General features: G+C 50.5%; 8 protein-coding genes across 8 annotated transcripts; 5 read left to right on the forward strand and 3 right to left on the reverse strand.

Annotated features, from left to right (window-relative positions):
• Positions 1 to 133: 133 nt before the first annotated feature.
• On the reverse strand, positions 134 to 957 carry N7471_012628 (uncharacterized protein; the record flags this gene model as incomplete). The annotated part of the gene is made up of 2 exons (XM_057285347.1): positions 134 to 140; positions 269 to 957. The coding sequence occupies 2 exons, from the start codon at positions 955 to 957 to the stop codon at positions 134 to 136; spliced, it is 696 nt and encodes a 231-aa protein (XP_057131613.1).
• Positions 958 to 2,021: 1,064 nt separating this feature from the next.
• N7471_012629 (uncharacterized protein) lies at positions 2,022 to 2,562 on the forward strand (the record flags this gene model as incomplete). Its single annotated transcript, XM_057285348.1, has 2 exons — positions 2,022 to 2,482; positions 2,556 to 2,562. 2 exons carry the CDS (start codon positions 2,022 to 2,024, stop codon positions 2,560 to 2,562), a joined length of 468 nt encoding a protein of 155 aa, XP_057131614.1.
• A 546-nt stretch (positions 2,563 to 3,108) lies between these two features.
• Positions 3,109 to 3,747, forward strand: N7471_012630 (DUF2470 domain-containing protein; the record flags this gene model as incomplete). The annotated part of the gene is made up of 1 exon (XM_057285349.1): positions 3,109 to 3,747. The coding sequence occupies one exon, from the start codon at positions 3,109 to 3,111 to the stop codon at positions 3,745 to 3,747; it is 639 nt and encodes a 212-aa protein (XP_057131615.1).
• A 739-nt stretch (positions 3,748 to 4,486) lies between these two features.
• N7471_012631 (40S ribosomal protein eS8) lies at positions 4,487 to 5,197 on the forward strand (the record flags this gene model as incomplete). Its single annotated transcript, XM_057285350.1, has 2 exons — positions 4,487 to 4,560; positions 4,669 to 5,197. The coding sequence occupies 2 exons, from the start codon at positions 4,487 to 4,489 to the stop codon at positions 5,195 to 5,197; spliced, it is 603 nt and encodes a 200-aa protein (XP_057131616.1).
• A 461-nt stretch (positions 5,198 to 5,658) lies between these two features.
• N7471_012632 (uncharacterized protein) lies at positions 5,659 to 6,693 on the forward strand (the record flags this gene model as incomplete). Its single annotated transcript, XM_057285351.1, has 1 exon — positions 5,659 to 6,693. The coding sequence occupies one exon, from the start codon at positions 5,659 to 5,661 to the stop codon at positions 6,691 to 6,693; it is 1,035 nt and encodes a 344-aa protein (XP_057131617.1).
• Positions 6,694 to 7,133: 440 nt separating this feature from the next.
• N7471_012633 (glucan endo-1,3-beta-D-glucosidase) lies at positions 7,134 to 10,641 on the reverse strand (the record flags this gene model as incomplete). Its single annotated transcript, XM_057285352.1, has 7 exons — positions 7,134 to 7,153; positions 7,208 to 7,467; positions 7,528 to 7,589; positions 7,655 to 9,379; positions 9,439 to 9,584; positions 9,640 to 10,381; positions 10,441 to 10,641. 7 exons carry the CDS (start codon positions 10,639 to 10,641, stop codon positions 7,134 to 7,136), a joined length of 3,156 nt encoding a protein of 1,051 aa, XP_057131618.1.
• Positions 10,642 to 11,739: 1,098 nt separating this feature from the next.
• On the reverse strand, positions 11,740 to 14,673 carry N7471_012634 (UTP14 family protein; the record flags this gene model as incomplete). Its single annotated transcript, XM_057285353.1, has 2 exons — positions 11,740 to 11,922; positions 11,983 to 14,673. The coding sequence occupies 2 exons, from the start codon at positions 14,671 to 14,673 to the stop codon at positions 11,740 to 11,742; spliced, it is 2,874 nt and encodes a 957-aa protein (XP_057131619.1).
• Positions 14,674 to 14,880: 207 nt separating this feature from the next.
• On the forward strand, positions 14,881 to 15,915 carry N7471_012635 (mitochondrial 54S ribosomal protein mL41). Its single transcript, XM_057285354.1, has 3 exons — positions 14,881 to 15,165; positions 15,231 to 15,580; positions 15,634 to 15,915. The coding sequence occupies exons 1-2, from the start codon at positions 14,944 to 14,946 to the stop codon at positions 15,522 to 15,524; spliced, it is 516 nt and encodes a 171-aa protein (XP_057131620.1). The 5' UTR covers positions 14,881 to 14,943; the 3' UTR covers positions 15,525 to 15,580; positions 15,634 to 15,915.
• Positions 15,916 to 16,041: the final 126 nt, after the last annotated feature.

A 16,041-nucleotide genomic window follows, 5' to 3' on the forward strand; every position in this document is an offset into this window, starting at 1 on the left:
AGTCATTGAAGGTATCCGTAGGCACACCCGATCACCCGTACAACGGGCCCCGGATGCTCATCGAGATGAGATAGGATAAGCAGTTATAGAAGCGAGGTATATACTCTTTTCTATTTGCTGAAGAGCGGCAAGATTAATTACTAGATTGTCAGTCAGTGAAATGCACCAACAATATTGAGTCAAGTTAGAGCCACAGCCACATCGGCGGGTTAGGGTTCGATGTGACGGGACAACAAGACAATCATAAAAAAGAAAAGGGAATACTAACAGCAGACCAATCGTCAAATCACCATGGATCTTCGCCTTGAGCTGAACCTCAATATCCAGATTCAGGTCCAACCGCAGACGAAGCTGCTCATCACGACCACCATCATCTTCCTTCTTTTCCTCGCCGCCACCAAGGATCCCGCCAACAGCCTTGCCCGCACTACCAGTCGCCCCACTCAGGGCATTGCCGGCTGTGTTCTGCACGAGCTGGCCGGCCTGATCGACGCCGCCAACGCCCGGAAGCCCTTCGAGCGCACTGCCGCCTTGTTTTTGTTGTTGCTGTTGTTGTTGTGGCTGGCGCTGGCGACGGACACGACGGGGTTTGGGCTCTGGTTCCATTTCGCTGCGGGCGATGGATTCGGTGTCTGATTCTTGGGGGCGGGGACGAGGTCTGCGACGACGACGTTCGGGCTTGGGTTGGGGTTCTGGTTCGGGTTCAGGTTCGGCCTCGTCTTCTTGCTCGGGCTCAGGCTCTGAGTCTGGTTCTTGGTGTTTGACGGGCTCTTCGGGCTTGGACTCGTCTTCTTTAGGTTGTTTGTCCTGGTCCTGGTCTTGTTCCGAGGAGGGAGGGGTTTGTTCTTGTTTGGCGGGTGACTTTTTGCCTAGCTTGGGAGGAGCACGTTTAGGCTTGTTGGGGGTTGCGGGTGTTGAGTCGGGATTAGGAGTGGGAGGTTGTTCTTGATCGGACATGGTGGAAGTAAAAGAAGAAGATTGTTCAGGAGGGGGAATGAGGGGAATATGAATTGATTCGAGCACGAGATGATAAAGGACAATGCGTTATTAAATGAACTATGTAATCGTGCTTTTAGTATAATGATGTAGATTGTTCAACCGTTTATATCATCAGAGGAGCCACCAGGCTTGAATAAAACCGGGCCTCGTAAACAAAATCCAACCGCCTCCGACGTCAGATGGGAACAATGCTATGGTTCTTAGGTCCATCGGTGCCAGATGTCGGGCTGAGACTCTGGTTCAGCAAAGACTGCATACATGACGGGCTGGGGGAAGCCCTATTGAAAATAGGTATGACGTCTCGGACAAGGATCAAGACGTGGAACGCATATGGAGTAACCTGGTATAAAGTGTGCATCCGAAAATAATAGTGGCCACCAAGTTTCACGCGCCAATCAGACGGGATGTCGGTGAATTTGGTGCATTGACGTTCTCCACTGAAATAGATTAAGTAGACGTAAGACCTGACAGTGAAACGGGTATGACGCCACTCGACGTCAAGGTCTTCACGATAAATTGTGGTAAATTGCCTGTATACCGAGTCAGCCAATGAAATCGACAAATAACAGGCCATTTACTTGTTCCTGGTTTTTCTTTTCCTTTGGTTCAAGCCACGAGTCTGCCTTTGTTTCCACGGATCGTAACAGGATGAGGCGGACATCCTGTTGGCCACTAGGGAGATTCTGGACATTTACTGTGGAGTTTTCACTGTGGACACGGCCCATTGTCTACAAGTGTCAGATCCTGGCCCGATATTGTCGTCCAACCCTGAGGATGACGGTTGTGCAAGGTTAGAGAAGTTGGAGAGGGACACCTGGGCAGCCTCCAACGTCATGTCCCGCACTTTGATATCGATGATGTCTGTGCCGTTTTTTCCCTTGTATCATATCATATCCTTGCTTTCCTTTTTGGTTTATGTTTAGCATATCCTTCTACTTTTATACATTTTTCTTCTTTTGAAATCATCATCTTCCCTACCACTATACTCTTAATCTACTCCCATCACATCAATCACATCCATTATGGCGACCGTTGAAAAAACCAAAGAGGCACCCAACAAGTTCCAGCCCAAAAAGCTCCCCGTGCAAGAGGACCTCTCCGACGGCGAAGACTATGACAGCGCCGACGATTACACCGACGAGGAGGAGGAAGTACCACAAACTAAGACCCAGAAGAACAAACAACTGCAGAAGAAAGCACTGCAGAAACAGAAAAAACCCGTTCAACAATACGACGACGACGAATACACGGACGGATCTGAATATGGCTCAGACGAGTACGAATACTCCGATGAAGACGAAGCCGTGCAGCCCTACTCGAACGAAAACTCAGACTTGAAGCCCTCCGGCGGCATGGACGTCCTCCACAAGGAGGAGAAATCAATGCTGGACGAGGAGGGCATGAAGTTGAGATTGGAACTGAACCTGGAAATCGAGGTAGAGCTCAAGGCTCGCATTCACGGAGACCTCACTATAGCTCTCATGTAAGTAATAACTGAGGCATGCAATCCCTCCCCCCAAACCCTTTGAAGAATGTCTGCTCAAAGACCGAATTAGGAGTTGATCGCGTTTTATCAACAACAGGGCTTGATCACCCATTTTCTTTTGGTTCCATTGCCAATCCTATCACGAAGATCCAACGTCGTCACGAGTGATCCTTTTTCAATGTTTCAATTGCTTCGGTGCTGCTTTCCATAGAGCCATGTTTTGATTTAATATCTTTCCATTTGTCTGTTCAGGGTCTTTTTTTTTTTTTTGGTAATGGTTTTCTTGGTCGGCGTGCAGGGCCAAGGGGATGCAATATACCGGAGTGTATACTGCTATGTATATTCCTTGGGCAATCACTTGAATGGAGTTGAATTCATTTTTCTTGAATGCAGCAGTGCAATGGTGTAGAAGTGTAGTTAGTAGTGTGGTGTAGTGAGGAGTGTAAAGTGTCAGACCTGGCGGAAAGTATGAAGCCGAGGCCCGGGTCTTGGCGCTGATTTCTCCAACTCTCCTCTTTACATTGTACTTGTATTCTGTACTCGGTTCAAATCCCAACTCTCAAGTGTTTCGCACAAATCCAAATCAATTGACGCTGTACGCCTCGCCCAATACAACCGCCACCATGTCGTCCAAAGACTTCATCATCAAGCACATGAACGCCGACCACCAAGACTCTCTCATACTATTCCTCCAAGCTTACTGCGGTATCACATCCACCCAAGCCAAAAACGCCACACTGGAGGAACTCAGCACCTCAAACCTGATCATCACCGCCCACGGTACCCGCTACAGCGTCCCCATCGAACCCGCGATGAAGGACTACTCGGAGGCGCGCGGCCGAATGGTCGCCATGCACAAGGAGAGCCTAAAGCGTCTGGGCCGCAGCGAGATCACACTCACAGAGTACCGTGCTCCGCGCGGCATCCATGCCGTCATCTTTGTGCTGTGTTTGTTGTTCTACGTCCTCTGCTTCCAGCGCAGCAACCTGCAGCCTGGCTCGGATCTCTACGAGTACTTGGGTCTTCAACGTGTGTCCTGGTTTCCGCGTCTCGTCTGCCTTCTCCAGCCGTACGTTGTGGGTATTCATATCATTGAGACCATCGCGCTGGTTGTGACTCAGTTGATGCCCCTGAATGTGCCTGTTATGTCGGGTTTGTGGTGGAAGTGGGTTGCGTCGTGTTTTGTCGAGGGATACGGTTCGATCTCGCGCATTAAGCAGTTCGTGAAGGAGCAGAAGGCGAAGAATGGCAAGAGCCAGTAGAGGGTAGTATTAGGCAGCCAATGATGACAGGTGCAATTACTGGTAGATATTGTCGATCATCTGTATATGTATGATTTTGGGTAGCTGTAAGTATAACTGGAAATAGGCAATTGGAGGTTCAATGTTGTACAACGGTTGGAATGTAAATGACTTGAATGTTCAGATCGTGGTTCGATGGCCCCTTCCAGATCATAGATCAATGCAGTAGCACGTGACTATTTGCTGAGTCAGGCCCTAAACATCACCTGACTGATCCAGTGACTGGAGCCACTAATCCCAATTTGGCCTAGTGTCGGTTAGGGCACTACACAAGCGAGCGACACAGTGCGCCCTGCGAAATTCAGCGACTCCACGACCTCAAACTCCCACGACAACCCTACGACAACTAATCTGTGTTTCTGGTGAAGGGCTGCACATTTAGAGGTGAGTTATCGGTCTATCTCAACTCCTGCAAGGTTTCTTTCGAAAAATTCTGTTTCGCTCGCTGCGCCCATCAATTTCGATCATCGGTATTCAATTCCTCCACATCGACTTTCGATCCTGTCTCGCTTTCAACGGTCATTCAACCACTCCGCAACCACTGTCGCCCAACTGTTCGATATTCGAAGATTGATTTTGTACGACGCTCGCGACGAAACAGAAGGATTGAAAGGAAAAAAAAGAAAACTTGTTCAGAGGTCCACAATCAACAACATCTAACTTGTGTCCGTCGACTTAGACCCCTCCATCAATCGCAAACATGGGTATTTCTCGGGATTCTCGCCACAAGCGCAGCGCCACTGGTGCCAAGCGCGCTCACTACCGCAAGAAGAGGTACGATTCTATCAACCCAGAATGAGGTCGAATGTTTCTTTTGGAAGGAGAAAAAAAAAAGGAATTCGATATACCAGTTGCAGATTCTTACATGTCTTTGTCCTACAGAGCGTTCGAGAAGGGCCGCCAGCCCGCCAACACCCGTATTGCCACCAAGCGCATCCACCTCGTCCGTACCCGTGGTGGTAACCAGAAGTTCCGTGCTCTCCGTCTTGAGTCCGGTAACTTCTCGTGGGGCTCCGAGGGTGTCTCCCGCAAGACCCGTGTCATTGGAGTGTCCTTCCACCCCTCCAACAACGAGCTGGTCCGCACAAACACCTTGACCAAGTCGGCCGTTGTCCAGATTGACGCTGCTCCCTTCCGTCAGTGGTACGAGGCCCACTACGGCCAGCCCATCGGCCGTAGACGCCAGGCTAAGACTGAGACTACCGAGGAGAAGAAGTCCGCCTCCGTCGCCAAGAAGCAGGCTGCCCGCTTCGCTGACTCCGGTAAGACTGAGTCTGCTATCGAGCGCCAGTTCGAGTCCGGTCGTCTTTTCGCCGTTGTTGCCTCGCGCCCCGGCCAGTCTGGCCGCTGTGACGGTTACATTCTGGAGGGTGAGGAGCTTGCTTTCTACCAGAAGGCTATCCGCAAGTAAACGAAAAAATAAAATATTCGGTTGTTGCAACGGGTGGATCGGAGTTTCAGCTATGTCATGATCAGAGCATTCACAGGATGCAATTTGTCTGTAGAGCTCTGAGCCTTCAAATCCATGGGAATTGTTCCTAGTTTCATCTCTTCTATGGTAATTGCATTTCTTGCGTAGTGTTGTGTAGTGAGTGTACAAGTATCGAGTACCTGACTCTTGGAATAGTATATTGCGGACAATCTGCGGTATGGGGGAAATCTATCTATTGTTGTACGTTGTACTTTGGAACTTCGACACATGTAGTAAGACTCAGCGAGAACATGTTTCAATTTATTTCTTTTCATATAGACCTTATCGATGAACCGTACCCAGTAGGGGTGTTGGGCAGAATCTCCGGGGTTCTTTCTGGGCCCGAGCTCGATGCTTATCCATCTCTCCCCCACAGCCCAATCTTCCCTCAATCAACCAACATGGCTACCATCAAAACCCGCATTTGCATGATATCAGACACCCACACAAGCACCCCACATCCACCCCAAAGAACAGACAATGCCTACCGCTACCCCCTCCCAAAATCAAACATCCTCCTGCATGCCGGCGACCTCACAAAAGTGGGGTACCGCGTCGAGCACGAAGCAATGATCTCCATGCTCGCCGACGCAGACGCAGAGCTCAAGCTTGTAATAGCAGGCAACCATGACATAACACTAGACGAAGAATACTTCACAACCTTCGGCTACACCCGCCACCAACGCCCAGAGCAACTAGGCGAAGAATCCATCCTGCTATCAGATGACCACCTCCAGACCACCCTACGCACCTCCACAACCAAAAAAGCAAACCCAGACTCCCTGAAGGCCTACGTCCGATCCATAAAATCCCTCTGGACAAGCGAATCAGCCCGGAAAGCAGGAATAATCTACCTAGAAGAAGGAATCCACTCCTTCACCCTCTCAACAGGCGTAAAATTTACGCTCTATGCTTCTCCATATCAACCGGAATTTTACAACTGGGCATTTGCATACCCCCGCGACCAAGACAGATACAACCCCGCCCCCGCTACGCACCCACAGCCGCAAAATCCAATCCCAGATTACCCAGCCATTGACATCATGCTAACCCACGGCCCGCCCGCCGGAGTCCTGGATCAGGTCCCGCCGGACTTGAATGTTGGCTGTGAAAATCTGCTCCGCGCGGCGCGGCGTGCAAAGCCGCGACTGCACCTGTTCGGTCATATCCATGAAGGGTGGGGTGCGCAGCGTGGGGTGTGGGAGGATGAGGCGGGTGGTGATGGTGGGGGCGTTAGGCTTGAAGATGTGCCGACGGATACGGAGGATATGCTGGAGAATCGGTGCGCATTCTATGATGTCAGTGCCGGGGCGGATCGGCCGCTGCGGGTTGGGAAAGAGACGCTTTTTGTCAATGGAAGTATTATGACGGTCGCATATGAGGCGAGGAATGCGCCGTGGGTGGTGGATTTGGAGCTTCCTGTTGCTGGGGGATAGGTTCTGGTGGTTATTGTGTTAGTATATCCTATATCCTGCGAGAGGCTCTGGTTACTCTACGGGCTTCTAGGTATGGTATGGTGCTGGGCAACTATGGATGCAAGTTGTATCCGTGGATATATATTTACCAAGGGCAAGGATAAAGATGTATGCATCCCGAAAGAACCACCAATTGAGTATTACTACGTCGATGGACGAAACAAGTTAGGATCATGCAAGGAATTATACCCTCTAATTGTTGTATTGTTCTATATATATACGCAGTACAGCATAAGAAATAGCTACGAAGAAACTCTCTGAACCAGCACAGTAAGACCACCCGAGAAAGACAAACAGAAGCAAATACAAATAAAAACCAAATCACCAGGCCAAAAAAAATAAACATAAAGATAGCAAATTACTCCCCTCCATATCACCAAGAAATAAGACCTGAATCCGCCCTAAGGAGCACCACCAAGACCTAGCATATTTGTTAGCTTCTGCAAAGACATCACACTCAAACCAAGAGACTCACCAGCAACAAATGCCAGGTACCAAGTACGCGTAGCCCCGCCATCAATCCAGCTGTAGTCGAAATTCGGCTGGGCAAAGAATTCCCACGCCGATTTCGGATCGATGAGGGCCAAGTTGGCGTATAGCACACCCCTCCATCCGCCCTCGACCTTGGAGGCCGGGGTTGAGGCATTTTCAGCAAACATTGCCTGCCATTCCTGGTTCACGAACTCCTTTCGTCGTGTGAAGGGTGTGTGTGGCATGAGCGGTAGCATGTGGATACTATGGTGCTTGTTAGCAATAGTTCAGAGTGAACCAACAGCGGGACGGTGGTATACATACCCTTGGATGAATTCGAGGTTGGCACCGAAGTAGGTCGTGTGATCGACCTTGTTCTCGAATAACTGATTTGGTATGTTAGTGTCGAGTTTGGATTAGACATGGAATGAAGATGGCGGGCGGTACTTACAATTCCAGTTACCCTGTTCGCAGTAAAGTTCGCAGGTTGGTTGACATTATCATCCTCCATCAAGAAGTAGTTATTAAGAGACCGGCCCAGGATGCCCAGCATGATATTACCACGAGCTTCCATGCTAGCATCACCGGTCGTCTGTCCCCACATCTTGATCGCATAAGCGAACATGGTATCTTCCGAGGTCGATTCCTGATCCTTGCCATCGAAAGACTCGAACAAACCCTTCGCCCACGAGTGACCGTTATACCAATCGAACGAGCGCGAGAATGGGAAGTGGGGATCATCTGCAACAGAGTTACTAGCGTCCCGAACAAGCATGTTGACCCACTCCTTGTTCGCGGCCAGCCAGCTGGGATCAAGAGAGCCGATGATGGCGGCTGCTTGGATGAAGTAGCCGTAGTGGAAGTGGTGGTCGTTGTATGCGGTGTTTCCGAAATCCTGGTTCAGGTCGCCATCGTAGCCGGCCGTCGACACAACGCCCTTCCAGACAGCGTCGTAGGCGAGCGGGTATTGCTGCTTATTCTGCACGAATAGATCGAAGGATTTCTTCAGCTGTTGGAAGGCGTCTGTTGCTAGATCGACGTTGTTGCCGAGCTGGTTGACTGTATAGACGAGCGTTGCGAACTTGCTCAACGCCTTGCCGCTGTAGTACATGCTATTGAGATCTGTCTGGTCTGAAATGTTCTGCTGGAGCTCGCTGGGAGCAGCCTGGAGAATGGCGTGCTGGGCTGCGGCTGAGAGCTCGTGGACACTGCCATGGGTGGTGGACCACGGGGCGAATCCGATATCGATGGGGAGGTTTTGTTCGACCATAGTCCAGCTTTCTCCGATCACGGCGGTGGAGTTGCCCTTGGTCGTAGTGCGAAGCTGAATATCGGTGATACGGCCCTGGGTGGCATTATCGAAGGAGTGGACGTGATGGGGTAGGGCAAACATGATCAGAGGAGTACCATTGATGTCCTTTCCGGCCTTGGTCCATGAGAGAGTGTAGCTGCCCACATCATCTGTGACAGAGCCGGAGATCTCTCCTGCCACTGGGTAGACACCAGACGAGTTATCATAGAACTTCTCGCCAGACTCGCCCGCGGAATTCTTCGCAACTTGGATAGTACCGGAGAAGCCCGTGGGACCACGAAGAAGGGAATTTGAGACTAGTTTGAACTTCGGATCATTGCCATCAGCCGGAGTGGCATATACAAGCCAGGTCATGTCATCCTCAAGGAAAACCTGGTACTTGAAGATGCCGGGCCTAGGCGAACCGGCGCTGACGACCTTGCGGAAGAAAACACCACTTTCAATCAGGGGCTGCAGATCATTGTACACAGCTGTTGCGTAGCCCATGCCTTGCACAACGGGGAAGGTAATCTGCTGAGTCGAGCCAGCGGAGCGTTTGATCACAGCGTGGGCCGAGAAAGCCTTTGGCTGTTCAACGTTCATGATAGAAGACTGATCAAGCTCGGCGGCAGACAAAACCAGATGTTGAATACCCACTGGATTGATGTAGTACTGCACTGGGTTTCCAGGGATCTTGTTGTTCGGAGGTCCGTATGCGAGCATGTGAGGCTGGACATGGGAGACAGTCATACCCCAGCTCTTCAGGGAACCGTCTCCCCTGGACCATGCCAGAGAGTAGGGCTGAGCGAAGGTAGCATTGGTCTGAGAGCCCAGGAAAAGCCCGGCGTAGAACTTATTTGTCGCAATAGGGTCCGTGGTATTGGCCTATACCATAATGTTAGAATGTTTGATTCGAATCATGCTCGAGTTTGGGGTTATCTTACGTGCTGGTTCTGCACAGGGTGGTCATTTCGAGACTTGATATTAGCAGGGACAGGACCAGTCGCAACCGGCTGGAAGATATCTTGGCCGTGCATGGTTTTGGGAGGATCTGATGCAACCGGGGGTGAAGAAAGCGTGTCAACGGACTCTACTAAGCTTTAGAATGTGTGCAAAGTGCTACAATAATTCATGTTCAATCATACCGTGCGCCACAGTAGTACTTGATTTGGTCTGCGGTAAGTCTGTCACAGATCCAGCTGTTGGAATTGGCCCTGAGTTTGCGGGATGTTCAGGTGAAGTTGTCCCCTGAATAGGATCCGATTTTCCTGTACCAGTAGGCTGTTTTGTTGTAGTCGGTGCTGGCGTAGTAGTACTTGGTTTGGTCTGCGGTAAGTCTGTCACAGATCCAGCTGTTGGAATTGGCCCTGAGTTTGCGGGATGTTCAGGTGAAGTTGTCCCCTGAATAGGATCCGATTTTCCTGTACCAGTAGGCTGTCTTGTTGTAGTCGGTGCTGGTGCAGTAGTACTTAGTTTGGTCTGCGGTAAGTCTGTCACAGATCCAGCTGTTGGAATTGGCCCTGAGTTTGCGGGATGTTCAGGTGAAGTTGTCCCCTGAATAGGATCCGATTTCCCTGTACCAGTAGGCTGTCTTGTTGTAGCCGGTGCTGGTGCAGTAGTACTTGGTTTGGTCTGCGGTAAGTCTGTCACAGATCCAGCTGTAGGAATTGGCCCCGAGTTTGAGGGCTGTTCAGGTGAAATTGTCCCCTGAATAGGATCCGATTTTTCTGTACCAGTAGGCTGTCTTGTCGCAGTCGGTGCTGGTGCAGTAGTATTACCACCTGAGCCCAACAAATCTTCTAAGCTGCCAACGAATTTGACAACGTCAACCTGTGGAAAAGGCTGCTGGGATGAATGACCGTCCTGTTCCAAAGCTACTCGATACACCTAGTCCAAAATGTTAATACCATGCTTTATACCATGCAACACATTTCTCCGAGACGTACTGGGTAGGACTTGGGAATAAGGAGCCTCTCTTCACTGTTTGAAGGTGGATATTGAGTCTCAAAGGCACTTGCAGGCTCGGTAGCTGTGTTTTGCAGAGTAGGTTCTACCTCACTTCCCACCTGCGGGAGACAGTGGGCTATTTCTGTGGCTAGAAGCCAAGTCAGCAAGCCTGTAGCCTTCCATTTCAAGCGTGAGTCCATGATGCCAAGCCAGATCTCGTCACGAGTGTTAAACACGTGGAGATTGTAGGAAGTCTGTGTGCTATTCCTCAATTCAATCCAATTGGATATGAATTACTCGAGGGCAGACGACTTCGGAGGGGTCCAAAAGGCAAGGTGAAACTGGCAAAGGAGACAAATAACTCCAGAGGAAAGCAAACTCACAAGTAGGTCCTATAAATTCCAGGAGACGGACTATACCCCCTCGGAGCTCAAACACTCAGGTCCCGATTGGGACAACACACGGGCCGGTTTGTTGTGAATGGTCTGCCGACAGATTCCTCAGACTGTCGATCTTCATAGATGTCAGCAATGTACAGCCATTAGCCAAGGGGAATGACTGGAGTTGGGTATCGTGTCTGGCTCAGCAATGTAGGGCGCAACAGGTAACACGTCCAGCCCGCGTGCGTTCCCCACCCCCAAGAATGTGTGCGGGAATCACTGCAACGACCACTTACTGGATTAAATTGGACTGTATTACCCAGGTAATTGGGGATAATTGCGAGATGGGTGTGAATATTACTCCGTCAGTTAATTGAAGATGTCAACTCCAGGCAGCACCTGCCAAGAGATCGCCCACGTGGAGTAGAAATCCACGACAAGATGCAAAAGGAAGAAAAACATGAATATATTCGGATTCAAATTATTAAGAGAACTCGAGGATGACTCAATATGAATCACCAGATGATCCATGGATACTTTTTAGTTACTTTTTATGGAATCATGGGACAGGTTCTAATGGTTTATCCAGAGTCTACGTTAATATTCCAAGTCGAGGCACCTGGGCACCTATGCTGTATGCTATCTACTTTGTCCAGGTAACATGTGTGACTAAAATAGCTATAATTCTGCGTGATAACACTAAGTCCAGTGGAGATATGGTTGAGAGGTGACAGGGCGTGTGAAGTATGATTTGTATGAACTATATGAGCTATACTGTGCACATGGGCACCTGGCACCTGAACACCTTGGGTACAGCAAGAATGGAAATGCTTTTAATTCAAAAGGCGCCGCAAAATGGGTCGCATTAGGTGCTGACATTGGACATGGCATATGTGAAGTGAAATAAGATATTTACATTCATTGCATGGGCTTCGACATGGGCTTGATGACGCCCTGCTTGATCATGACACGAGGCTTGGTGCCACTCTGGAAGCTTTCTTTCGTAGACCACTCGGGGCCCAGGGGCAACCGCAGGGACCGTTCGTACTGCTGCTTGGTCTCGAACTCATGCGGCAACTGGCTTGCCATGTACTTCTTGTTCTAGAGTAAAAATGTTAGTGAGTTGTTCGTCGTTGTGTGTAGGAACAAGACTTGGCTTACCTTCTGTACTCGCTTCTGGTTGATAATGACCCGATCAAGCTTTGCGTCCTTGCGTTGCTGGGGCTTCACACCCGCCACAGTAGTCAGGTCTCGCTTCTGCTTCTTTTGCTGTCTCTTGCTGACACCTTCGCCGGCCCAGCTGCCCCAGCCCAGGAGTGTGTTGTCTATAACCTGGTCGCCTTCGTCTTGAATGGTGTCCATCTTGTCTTGTTCGAATTCCTGGATGACTTCATCGCCGGCAAAGGCTCTCTTCACGAGGTCGTGGTTCTTAAGCAAGACGGGCACCTTCTCCTCATCATCGCTGTCGTTCTCGTCGAATTGCTGTTTCGCGAGGGTTGCCTTGGCGTTCTTTTGCTTCTTGCTCTGTTGCTTCGCCGGAGCAACTTCTGGTTGAGTAGCATCGAGTGAAATGTCAATGCTCTCTTGGGCATCTGGGCCGGTTCGGCGACGGTTTGTCCGTTCGGTTTGGATCAACCAAGGGTTCTCCTCCTCTGTGGGGGTATCCTTTTGCTGATCGGAAGAGTCGCGTGAAGATTGTGAAACCTTCTTGTTGCCGGAAGCTCCTGATTTGTGCTTGGTGGTACCGTTGACAACAATGTCAACATCATCGTCTGATCCTGCTGCCTGTGCAGCTTCATCATCGGAATCTAGCTTCTCCTCAAACTCATTCTTGGGCAGCTGCTTTGCGTGAGATTTGGGGTCGGTCTTCTTTGATTGACCAAACTTTCGTCGACCGACCTCCGACTCTGCCTCAGACAGAGCCTCCTCTCCGTGGAGTTCACGATTGAGTTGGCGAAGCTCCGCATCGTTCTGTTCTTTGCGGGCGGCGTCCGCATTTTTCATGAATTTCATTTCGAAAAGGTCAGCATGGCGCCCCTTCACGCCATCCCCAGCATCATCACCGCCCTCGAGGGCCTTGAGCTTCTTCTGGATTTTCTCTCTTTCCACATCAGAACCCTGCTCGTTCCAAGGGTCCTCATCTTCTGACTCGGAGCTTGAAGAGCCCAAGTAGTCATCGTCTCCATTAGAAACACGCTTGCCTTCGATTCTCTTCCGTAGCTCCTCCTCTCTTTGGGCCAAGTCGGCTGCGCTGTTACGGGCCTCTTCGTCCCAGGCAGTGCGACCGGTCTGTTTCAAGCCCTTGGCCCATTTGCTTTCACGATGCTTGGAGCCCATGCGAGCTTCGGCTCTCAAACGCTCGTTCTTCTCCTGGTCCATGTCGTCCATATGAACGCCGGCTTCCATGAGTGCGTTTTGCTCCTGTTGCTCCATCTTTTCGCGCTCTTTCCGGTGAACACGGCGATAAGACTTGCTCTTGATCTTCTTGATGCGCTTGGCGCGCACTTCCTCTCGGAAAAGTAGGTCACGTCGCTTGCGTAGTTCTGCGCGCCGAGCCTGGATCTCCTCGATGGGAAGATTGCGGGCCTGTAATTCTTCGAAACTCTGGATCTGGTCCTCGGCTGACTTGCCTTCAGCCTCAGCCAGCCCACTCTCCACAAGGATGTTCTGGATGGCATTTTCGAGGTCTGTCTGCGGCTTGGCAGATTCCAAGCGGTGAGTCTGCTCAGCATCAGGATCACGTAGCGGGAAGGAAAGGTGTTCGGCTCTGCGGTTGGCCTTGACGGTTTCGAGCCATCGGTTCAAAGTCTCCTTGCTCTTCTCGTAGGCAGCAGTCCGATCAAGTCGGTCCTGTTGGCGTTTTGCTAGAGGAGCATCTAGCTTGCCCGGAATGCCCGATTTTGATGCCTGGACAACAGAGTCAATGTGTTTGAGCGAGTTTTTGAGGCGAGAGTCGGTGATTGAGGGTAGGAGATCGGCGACAGTCAATTTGTTGGCGGTCGTCAAGCCGTATTCCGAGTGCTTGGCTTCTTCTTGTGATTTTTGAGTACGTTTCGTAGGTTTTTCGGTCTCCATAGACTGGACAAAGTCTTGTAGCTTCGAAAGTCCGTGCGGATCCGCGTCGGCATCGTCGTCCGAGATAGAAAGCCCGTCATCGCTGGCATCGCTTTCACTGTCCCCCTCTGACCCAGAATCCTCGTCGCTATCATATTTCGCAGCCCGCTTGGATTTCGCAGCTGCTTCCTGGGCTTCTTCCTCCTCGGCCGCTGCATTCATATCCCAGGCGGTCGTGAGGTCAATAGCGTCTTCTCCAAGGTCATCGTCCTCGTCATAGTCTTCACCGTCAGATTCCTCATCTGACTCGTCGACATCCTCAGACAAGCTGATCTCTGTAGGCTTCTTTGGCTTGGGTGCCACTTTCTTCGGCTGAGATTTGGACTTGGATGCGCGGAAAGTGAAGCCCTCGAACCGCTCTTCGTCGCTCTCACCGAGAGCTTCGTCGCTGTCCAATTCGCTGTCGTTATCGCTGTTCACTTGTCCGAGAGTCCATTCGTGTCCCTCACTGTCGCTGCCACCGTCAAGGCTTCCGGTGTCCTCGGTTCTGCGGCGTTTGTATTGGGCGGAGGTATCCTCCTCGTCGTTCTCGTCGTCATCGCCGCCGGTGTTTCTCTTGCGGTTGAAGGTGCCATCATCGTAGGCTCCAAGACGACTGCGTTTAACACCCAATCTAGTGTGAATTGTCTTCTCTGCAATAGACAGTGCATTCAGCGACCGAGTGCTTTTCCGCTTCGGCGCTGCTTTCTGCGCTGAGCGGTCTTTCGGACCCTGCTTCTGAGTCTGGCTGCGAGGCATAGTGGCGTATAAGTCAAGAAATCAATTTCTTGACCAAGAAAGAAGCTTCAGATCAGTACTAAAAAAAAGTACCAAATGATCTGATGGCTGCTTCCAAGAGGGGTGTAGATGGTGTTGAACTTTTTTTCTGCCGGGAAAAAAAGTTCTCGGCGCGGAGATTAGCGCGACCCGTTCATTCGTCGAGTTTTGTCTCCCAACTCCCTCCGGGACAACTCGACTCGCTCTATCCCCCTTCTGTTCCAACTTCAAGGCTACAGAACTGTCGCTATAATGTTCAAGCCCACGCAGCCAATGATGGTGCGTTTGCGCTTGACTACCAAGCAGGTCAATGGTGGCTACTACAAGGGAAACCGGACCGGCTCCATGGGTCACTTCGACAAGAGAGGCACATACAGACCCGATCTGTCAAAGCACCGTGTTTATATGCCTGCAGAAAAGCTCGAAATTCCCGGGAGGCGTTACTCCGCTGAGACTGCGAAGGAGCCATTCATGGTGAGCATTCAAAACCATTCAGACACCAGTTGGCTGAAATGTCGGATCTGCTAACATGGCTATAGCTCGCCCCCTTCATCACAAAACACATGCGCAAGACACCGTCGAACTATGTCCAAGATATCGAGAGAAATGGTCGACAGATTACCGTGATCAGAGGATTTGAGGGCAAGGACTATTTGGAGAAGTGGGCTGAGACCGCTGAAGCCGAAGACGCCCGACTAGCACAACCGTACACCGAGAAGATCGAGAAGATCGAGACCAAGCCGACCCCGAAAATTGAGCAGACTGCGCAGATTGTGAACCAAGAGCTGGCCCAAACGCCCAAGACGCCCAAGCCCTCCAAGACCCTTTTCTAGAAATTCCAAAAGATGAAACCGCATAGCGGGGATTGTCCGTGTGTTTCCAATTGAATGTGAGTGCGCAGCAGCCCAGGTGCTTGGGAGTACTCCCTAATCTTTATGCCAGCGGCCCAGCATACCATCCACAACCACCTTCGCTGGGCATCATTCAACAACTTCATTGATCAACCTTCTCTCCGCTGGTTGATTGAATATATCCCATGTATTATAGTCTCTACAACATCAACTTGATTTGGCTCGCGGAGGATCCCGATGCATCGGTGGACGTTTACCATTTGGCATCGAGACAGGAGCAATTGTGTACTATTTTGACAAATTCCATGAATATCAGATTACAAAGAAAGTTCAAGTAGTTCTCGCCTCTTTTGATGTTTGTTGTTGGCATATCTTTTCACTATGTATTTATTTTATCTTTTACCTGGAAGGCATACAAGCTCCATATAACCTGCCAATACCACTTGGGAACTCTGCTCACATATGTCAGCTTGAAAACCAGAATGTTCCAGTGGCAATA

Source organism: Penicillium samsonianum, assembly GCF_028829775.1.
Source record: "Penicillium samsonianum strain IBT 33392 chromosome Unknown utg000007l_segment0_segment0, whole genome shotgun sequence".
Classification (NCBI taxonomy): domain Eukaryota; kingdom Fungi; phylum Ascomycota; class Eurotiomycetes; order Eurotiales; family Aspergillaceae; genus Penicillium; species Penicillium samsonianum.